Source organism: Myripristis murdjan, chromosome 4 (genome assembly GCF_902150065.1).
Source record: "Myripristis murdjan chromosome 4, fMyrMur1.1, whole genome shotgun sequence".
NCBI classification, from domain to species: Eukaryota; Metazoa; Chordata; class Actinopteri; order Holocentriformes; family Holocentridae; genus Myripristis; species Myripristis murdjan.
In genome coordinates this window covers 4,525,179-4,534,868 of record NC_043983.1, presented here as the reverse complement: position 1 = coordinate 4,534,868, position 9,690 = coordinate 4,525,179, and the positions used below count along the sequence as shown (strand labels likewise).

The following is a 9,690-nucleotide window of genomic DNA, read 5'->3' as shown; positions in this document are numbered from 1 at the left end:
TTTTTGTGGAAAGTCTCTCCATTGCACTGAAGCATGGTCATCATGCGCCCCCTCTGGCATGGACTGTATATCAGGTATAATGAAGCCACAGTGCATGTATGCACATTTGTATGCAGCAACTTGTTCAGCTCTGTTTTTGTTTTTCATGTAGGCTATGTTCAATTTTGTTGGGTGCTTACTGCTACCTTAAGCCTGAGAAAATGAAATAAGATTATATTGTAACTGTGATGAGGAGCTGAGCAGCAGGAAGACATATAGTACTGGGGGAAAAGTGTTCATGGGGAAGGGAAAGCAGAACAGATGAGTGGTGTACTGGTGTAAATCCAGCCATACAGTACATTTTTTCAGTAGTGTATTCCAGAATATATGCAGTATACAGGAGTGTGTTGCCACCACATAATAAAATAGTTCACCAGTTAGGAAATGGAGTGTGATGTTGGCAAACAAACATGTATTTCCATCACCTCATCTGTAAATACAAGTTTATTTTGCACATGAAAATAGATAGATGAATGTACAAGGCATAGATGGTTAGTGCAGACTTGAGCTGTGGGGTGTAGGGACTAAGAAGCTGGTTAATCACGGTCAGGGTGGGGGGGACTAAGACTAAAAATATATTACTTGAGTGCAAATAATAAATGTGAGGTCTCATTTCCTGCCTCCTAAAAACATAGGTGCAGCAGACCTCTGAGAAATGTTAGGAACGCAAATTAGTCATGTACATGATAACCACTGAAGGCACTTATGGAAAAATAATGTTCTTATATTAACAAATACATATAAATGCAAGACATATGGCAAGATATAAATACATTATATTTAAGTAGACAATGTAAATTCCAGTGGAGCCTTTTATTGCTCAAATCCAGTTATGTTTGTTTGAGCAGATATGACGTAGTGTTTACTCTGCAGGCCAGACCTTGTGTGTGCTGGTTGGGCTCCTCTGGGCCTTTGGGCTTCCCTGAAACACAAAATATATAATAATAATAATAAATTAATTATTAAATATATGAATGTTCTCATTACAATGATAAAACCATAGCAATTATGATGTTCATATTTTATTGTTACACTTTGTTTATTGAACAAACCACACAATCCACAGAAGCTTTACAGAACCTCCAGGGGGCAGTAGCGCACCTCTTCTGAACACTGTTCATACCACACCCAAACTAAACACTGGGCGACTGCCTGTCGGGGAGCTAATCTTGCCCACCTCAAATAGACGGAGACATTGCTCACCTTGCAGATATGTTCTGGTCTGGCCTGGCTGCAGGTTGTGATAAAAGTAGCTGGTGGCTCTCAGACTCTTCAGCTTGTAACAGCCAAAAGTGAACTGATGCCTACTCACTAACTATTGTTGCAGGCCAAAGAGTGACCTCTGACACTCTGAATGATTAAGTGTATTCCCCCCTTTAAACATATTTTACTTGAATAAAGCTGCACGAGGAAAGATTTTTATGCAAAGTTACTCCAATCTAAATCACCGGACTGAGAACTATGTCATATCCCCCAAACAGCAACGCTGTAAATTTGTGCATATGACATTCTGGTGTCAAGTATGGTCTCACTTCCACCCACAGGAGATGATTGATTGAAACTTGTGACATCCAAATAGTAAGCAGGGAAAGCTGGACTCACTGATTTTCTCCTCTCTTTAGTTTTCTTTGGTATACAACAAAACATCACAGACCAGCCAGGTGGTAAACCTGAGGATGCTGACCTCATCTTACAGGATTTCTGAGTATTGAAGTTTAGATTTTTCAGCCTGTCCTCTCACCGAAATTTGGGAATGCCCAGTGAGTAAAATCGCCTAGTGCAACTTTAAGAACTGGATGTTTCACAGTCATTATTTCAAAAGGAAAAGGCATTGAAGGCATTAAAATGGCAGATGTGATAGTAAGTTTGTATATGTCAAATTTCTTATGACATACAGTGCCATGACCTCCAGGGTGGTCCTGGAAGTGGGGGGGGACTCACCACAGCCGCCTGGGTCTTGGCATAGTTCATGTGGGCATAGAGCAGCACAGCTGTGTCATTGTGAGATGCCTCCAGGGCAATGGACAGAGCATTGCTGCCGTCCTACAGCAGGGAGAGAAACGCACAGAGAAACAGAAAGAGGGCAGCAGGGTTATAGACCTGCAAGACAAAGAGTAACTCCTCATATATATATATATATATATATATATATATATATACACTACTCACAAAAAGTTAGGGATATTTGGCTTTTGGGTGAAATTTATGGAAAATGTAAAATGTTCACGCTACAGTGATATTATATCATGAAACTAGGGCATTTAAGTAGAAGCATACACTGGTGATTTCCTCATCTCAAACAATTTCTTGAAACAAAAGCCAACAACAGTGGTGGGTATACCACAAAAAAAAATGTCAGTGTCAATAACTTGTCATGTGCCCTTGAGCATTAATTACAGCTTGACAACGACGTCTCATGCTGTTCACAAGTCGACTTATTGTCTGCTGAGGCATGGCATCCCACTCTTCTTGAAGGGCGGCCCTCAGGACATTGAGGTTCTGGGGTACAGAGCTCCGAGCCTCTACACGGCGACTCAGCTGATTCCATAGGTTTTCTATGGGATTCAGGTCTGAGAAAGTGCAGGCCACTCCATTTGAGGTACCCCAGTCTCCAGCAGCCGTTCCCTAATGATACGACCTCGATGAGCTGGAGCATCAAACACCTGATGTGAATTTTGCTGTTAAACTCCTTGTTAGAGAACAGCAACTTGTGCAAAAAGTACTGAAACACTGAACAGTTGGACATGTGCATTCAAAAGTTTACAGAAGGTCACATTAAGTTCACCTGTAAAGGTTATAATGCATTTTAGGTTCATCCTGAAATTTCACCCGAAAGCCGAATATCCCTAACTTTTGTGAGTAGTGTATATATATATATATATATATTGACAAGGTCTACTGTCAAAACTTTATATAGTACACAACATCAGGATGCCAACGGTGTCTCTCATAAACTGTCAGGATGTTGTAGGTGATAATCAGATCTATGAAAACACCAAGTTGATACTGTGGTCTTTGTGGAGTATGATCCTCCCAAGTTATCTCAAAGCATGAACTTCTAAAGAATGCAATGACAGAAGATCTTCACAGCTGTTTCAATCTGCTCTCTACTATAGACTGTGGCATTGCAGGGTTAATGTGAATTAAACCATCAGGTAAACCATCAGGATCTCTATGCATCCTTCATTGTCAGCATTCTTTTGTTTGTGAGATATTACATACAAGGTGTCGCAAAGGACACAGGCAAGAAAGACCCTGTGGCTCTGACCCTTCACCTCCTTGCTAATGGTTGCTTATAATGTTGACAATTCAGGACTTAAAGCTTGTTTTCCTGGCGCACTCACTGAAAGTAACTGAAAGGGAAAATCAGTTAAATGCCTAAAATGTAAATGTACATTTAATTAACAAAGTGTAACACTACACTCACACTACAGTGGATCACCACACTTCTCAATCCTGGTGAATTTGCAGTTTGTCCTGGTGTTTGGGGGAGGTGGCGGCCTTTCCAAATCCATTCCCACTCCCCCGCCTCCTGGACCAGCTGTGTTGCATTGAAACCCAATCCATGCGCTGACTGTATGGCCAACTCATTCTGGCACAGATGTGAACACTCAAATATCTGTCTGCTGGGCCTTTCCTCAAGCATTCAGACCAATTTTCTATAAAATCACTTTAAAGCACACTGCTGTGCAGATCAACAAGAAAGAAACAAGAAATTTGACAAGCAGCATCAGGAAAAGAGTTGATGAGTTTTGTTCCAAAGAGACTGTCATGACTGGAAAAAGTCAACTTCAACAAAACGAGTAGAATAGATAACCCAGCTCCTTTGTCAAAATAATGTTTGCACAGACTGGATCCTCTAGAGTTTAAAGACATTGTTGATGGACTTTATATAATGACTTCTTTCCTATAATAGATATTTAGTGAACAGGTTTTTGCTGTGAAATCTGTACAATGCAGTCTTAGTACTGCAGATTACCCTGAAGGGCATTGTGTCTGAAGTCAGTAAGGCCGTGGTTGTGAACACAGAGGACTGTGGCTTTTAAATGACTCCCTTGAGGGCCTGCAAGCAGTCCAGCGATTACGTTTCCTGTAAATGGCTCTGATTTGAAGGGAAGACAGATTAAAGTAATCTGGTCATGGCTCTTCAGCTCTCAGCCTTTCTTGCTAACTCTTTGAGAAAAAGGAGAGACAGAGAAGAGGAGGTGACAAGGGGAGGAAACGGTGTAGACCAATTTCCCCCAAGGAGCAGTTTGCTAAATGCAGATTAAGCTGAATCCCAGACAAGGAAGCACTCACATGTTTTCAGTGGTCAGATCCCTGACAGTAAGCTTTGTCAAGGACTAGAGAGTTGGCTCTGGAGCCACACAATAATAGCTCTTTCCACTGCACAAGTGTCCTGTGCTGTACTCACACTGGCTTTTTTCCATGGTGACCTGTACTGGGCCACTGTTATTTGAGTGACAGCAGGGATTTTGTATATTACATTATTGATATGCAAGCAATGCACATACTTGTTCAGCATTTTATATCATAGCCATACTAGGCACATTATGGGCACAACACAGTCCTACTACTGTACCATATCCAGAACTAAACAACTATGGGTGCACCGTAACATTTTCGAACTGGGAAACAGCAGTGTGAACAACAGTGTCCTAACAGTGTGCTCACACTGCAAGTAACTTGGTTGATCTATTCTGACTGTCGGTGCACAGGGCCAGAGGCTCTGACTGCATCTGTGTGGTGATGGTCTGTGGCTAAAAGGTCACACATAAATTGTTCATTTTTTTCCTCTCTCTCTTTTTTTTTTTTTTTGCTCTGCTCTTTATGTTGCCTTTTTAATGAGCTAGCATACGTAGCTGGCAGCTTCAAAAGTTACATTGAAGTTTGCCTTCAACCCCAACAATGGATGCAACTGTTCTCTAAGCATTCTTTTTTTAAAAATTCCTGATGTCTACTGAATAAAAGTTGTAGAGAGCCTGGAATCAATGCCTGGAATCAAAATCTCATTTGCTAGGTGGAGCTATTAGCAAAATAGCAAAATAATATATGCAGAGAAACAAGGAGGCACAGCAGTCTCATTGGCCATTAAAAGACGATGACTAGGAAAAGTCTCACTCTAAAATGATCAGTGCCTCTTTGGTTTAAAATGGAGAAGGTAAGCTAATCAAGTCAGTTTTTCAGGAGCAAACCTAGAATAAGAAAACAGCTACAGCTAACACAGAGGTCATACATAGAACAACTTAGTGGTCACAATTCAATCCCTGCAACATGGACCATCAGTATCCACATATCCTGCTGAAGTGTCTTGTTGACCAAGGTCTCTCTCTATATCAACTAAATGCATAGAATGAAAATGTCTTACATTGTCCACGATGGAAATGTCACATCCAGGCTGCTCCAGGAGCAGTGAGACGATCTCAGCTCGGCCATGTTCACTAGCACACATCAGTGCTGTGGATCCCTCATCATCCTGCACGTTGACATCGGCACCACAGTCCAGCAGCGCCCGCACCATCTCTTGCCGCCCGTGGCTAACGGCTAGCATCAGCGCCGTCTGACCCGCCTGAAAGCGAACAGAAATGCAGATGTAATTTGTCCTTAAGGGAATACACAGAGGGGTTTTTTGGACACTTTGTTTGGTTTTTTGTCCCTTTGGTCAGCTTACCAATGACATGATAACAATATTGATGCCAAAATCATTCGTGTGGCCCTTATAAGTCAATCTAATGCAAAGTGCTAACACCTCAGCACCATACTGAGTGATACAGTAGATGACCAGCAGTAGATGACCAGCATAATATGATGACATGTACCAGCCCTAAAGCTAAATGGTGAGTAATATCTTAAAATGTGTGCTTAAGTCAAGTATCTATGTCATGTTTATGGAAATTCTACAAATCAACTAACAAAGAATACTTTCCCTGTATACCCACAACATTTGGAGTCTGACCTATTTTCATAGAAAGTATTTTAGAAGACTGTGTATAGCTAGAAATCACTCTGGCTACCTGGCTACATCCTGCCTTCTGCTCTGTGTGAATAATACCAGTCAGCATGTGTCAGCATGGAGCACCAAAGCCAATGAGACACATGGATGATTTTGATTCCATGTTCAGGTAAGCTGACCAAGATGCCAGTTTTGCAAAAGCTTGCCATATTCCTCTAATGAGAAGGCACTGAGCTGAGTGCAACAGTCGACATCCGTTGATAACATTGAGATATCTTGGTAACAAGAAGCCGGATGAAAATATCCTCCTCCAATTTAGCTGGCAGTGGAAACAAGCACATAAGTGGCGGACATCAAGCCTATTGTTCTATTTCAAATAGTATGAATGAAGATGGCGTTAACTTTAACAAAAGATTCACTAGAAAAAGAACAGCCTTTTTTACTTTTATTTATCCAGAATAAGTTAACTAGGCATACATGTTTTTCTCCTTTTCAGCTCTGCCTCACATTCCTGGCTCAGTCTTCTCCTGAGCAGCTCCAATGAAGCATTTGGGGCAGAAGTGCCTTGCTTAAAGGCATTTCAGTGAAATGTTTATGCAAGGGGAAAGCGGTAGTCATTCATTTACCCTGCTCCAATTTGCCAGGTCAGTTGAAGGATTTAACACTGACCTTCCGGTCACAAGCCTGTTTCCCTAGCCCTTTGAGCTACTGCTTCCCCTGTGCAGTGCCAACTGTTTAATAAAGTGTGTAAATTAAAAGAACAATTTTCAGAGTCACAAAACACAGGTATAAAAGATGACATGGAGTTACAATAACCAAACATGATTCCCTAGATTCTCTAGCACTAAACTTACTTACTCATAACTTTCTCCTTACCTGTAAAGCTGCAATCAGATACCATCAGATTTACTTAAAAACTTCAAACTTGATTAATTCAAAGGAGCTATATTTTTTGTGTCATATAAGTCTGTTCACCATTTTTCCTTGGCATCTGAAATCTCATCCCAGTCCAACAGCCAAAATTACAGCACAGCAGCAAATGGTATGACTTAAATGTCTAACCCAAAAGCTGCACTGCATGCCTTGTGTATTTTCCCCACAGCAACAATAACAAGTAGCGGTAATTGGATTTATAGCCAGTGATGCTATAAAGGCAGAGTCCTATGACTTGGCAGTGTAAGAGCCTGTCAGGCGCCACATCCAAACACATACACAACTTGATTAAAGAAACCAAAGAGAAAAAAAAACACTCAGAAGTCATAAGATTCTCACAGATGACCTGAGTGTCACGCTAGGCTACACGTTTCCTCAATTGAATCCCAGTAGTCTCGCTCTACATGTACAATGAACTTACCATTCCTTAGGTCTCAGGCTTTGAATTTAGTGCTCCATTACACCAGAAGTAATTCTCTTAACACTGCTGCAGTGAAGTATGCAGTGAACAAGAAGGGACATTATCCTGACAAGATTTTTTTCTTTACTTCCTCTCACAAACAGCTGTAAGTATAAAGTAGATATTCATTCAAAACTAGTTTATTTGCTCATGACGTCTACAAAGTCCAACATCAAAACTCAGATAGATAGACTGACATTTGAACTCTTTACCAATGCCTGGCATTCAAAACTCTTGTGGGGAAATGTACTTCTTAACACACTCTGTGTAACCAGGGGGGAGGAAGGTGGCAGGCTCTCAAAGCCAGGTTTGCACAGAGTTGGGGAACACTGCAGTTGTGGCTCTACCAAAAATTCACTACAGCAAATGTGATAAAAGCAAATGTGATTAGCGTGTTAATGTCCTCAGTTTTTATTTTTTGAATTCAGTTCTAATGTGTTGCATTGATCCTGTTTTTCCATTTCATTGTCTAAATTTAATAATCAAACATTTCTGACTCAGACATAACTCAGACTGCCATCTTGGACATAGTCAGCCGATCCACAATTGACTCTTTTATTGACAGAGTGCTTCTAATTGGTGGAGATGACTACAGACTGGTGTTACATCACTTCTGAATGGTGGTGGTGACAAAACTGTGTCACATGAAAACCCAAATGCAAATGCAAAGCACATGCTGGTTTTCATGTGCAAACATGTGGTTTTTCCGAGGTATGTACAAAATACCATTTGTCATATTAAGTTTTCATGTGTAATGGCAAGCAAAGGCAAGTGAAAACATGAAAAAAATAAATAAAAAAGTTCAAATTTAAAATAAAAACACCCACCTATGAATCCGAATTTTCATATTTGCAGTAAAAACTGTGATATGATGTCAATTACAAAGAAAAAAAAAAGAAAATACTGATTTGAAAATTATTGTGTCAAAAATGTATTTAGAATTCAAATGTGTGTTTTCACATGGGACATTTTGAAAGGGAGGAGTGGCAGGCCCAAAATGGCACCCATATGACAGGGGCAACCTACAGTTAAAATGACTGAGAAAATGGAAGTAGGCACTTGAGGAACAAACAATGTAGCGTGTAGAGTGTTATGTATGGTAAAAGAGTGCTGAGAGCTCTTCAGCTTGTTGTGACTTGCCTGGCTGGCCTTGGCGTTCACGTTGCCCTGACTGAAGAGCTTCTTGACCACAGACATGTCGTCTTCCTCCTTCACAGCCGAAAGAGCAGCCAGCATGATGGCAGTGTAGCCAGCTTTATTCTGTTTATCCACACAGCACACGCCTGTAGGAGAGTCACAGTTTGGCATTTAAGCACAATGCCACATATATTCATGGGTGCAAATCTACGCATCTCTACCTATCTATCTCTATCTACCTACCTATCAATCCATACACACACACACACACACACACACACATACACATATGAAATGACATCAAGTCTAACAGCTTCCAACAATCATGCTCTATAGCTACTGCATAATTTTTGAAAATCTGCTTAACCAAGGAATGTGGAAGCCATGGTGTCACTACTAAAATGGGAGCCAAATTTAAAAACTATCTTAGCTTATAGCCACCAGATATCAAATGACAGATGCTTTGGAAAAAATAAATCAATTACATGTTAGCTAGCATGCCACATAAGAAATAACCAATAATTCCACCCAGTTGCTTGGTATGTAAGATGAAGAGCAGCCTCCACATTTGCTGCTATACTATCTGCCCAGAGAGGGGGATTTTTCATTTAGGCTCAGTTCAGACCTTTTTCACGGTAGTCATTTTGACATGAATGTCAAATCAGGTTATTCCTTCCTCAGAATTAAAACTCCAGTAAGAAGCTTTATACCAATAATGGGTGTTTAATCACATTATGTGGCACAATCATGTCCTTAGTCCTGCAGCTCTATGTGTTCAGTAGTGCTACTACTTTCCTTATCTAAAGGCTCCTTGCCACTGACCTGTGTCGAGCAGAAGGCCAACCACACTGAAATTGGAGTGGGAGACACTGTAGTGTAGAGCTGTGTTGCCGTTGCCGTCAGTCATGTTGACTATGTGCTCCAGCAGCGCCGCAGACACCTCAGAGAACGCCATCAGGTAGTCGGACACCCGTGACGGTTGTGCCATTTTGGCGCTGGAGATCCGGAACCACTCCAACTGGACGGTATGGGTGCTAGAGAGCTGAGGGTGGAGGTAAGAAGTCCTGAATCACAAATCTGCAAAGTGTATCAGGGGAACTGCATACCTGCATATATTTGGCTGGTAGTAATTTCTCATCCAAACTGACCCATTACTGAAGAGCACCTA

General features: G+C 41.0%; 1 protein-coding gene across 1 annotated transcript in view; it reads right to left on the bottom strand.

The window, feature by feature from the left end:
* Positions 1-335: 335 nt before the first annotated feature.
* The window catches only part of kank3 (KN motif and ankyrin repeat domains 3), a 30,439-nt gene continuing 21,084 nt past the window's right edge, over positions 336-9,690 (bottom strand). The window contains exons 8-12 of the mRNA XM_030049790.1: positions 9,345-9,564; positions 8,526-8,668; positions 5,408-5,608; positions 1,981-2,082; positions 336-961 (exon numbers count right to left, since the gene is read on the bottom strand). Coding sequence (XP_029905650.1) covers positions 902-961; positions 1,981-2,082; positions 5,408-5,608; positions 8,526-8,668; positions 9,345-9,564 — 726 coding nt within the window. The 3' untranslated portion in view covers positions 336-901. The remainder of the gene's footprint in view (positions 962-1,980; positions 2,083-5,407; positions 5,609-8,525; positions 8,669-9,344; positions 9,565-9,690) is intronic.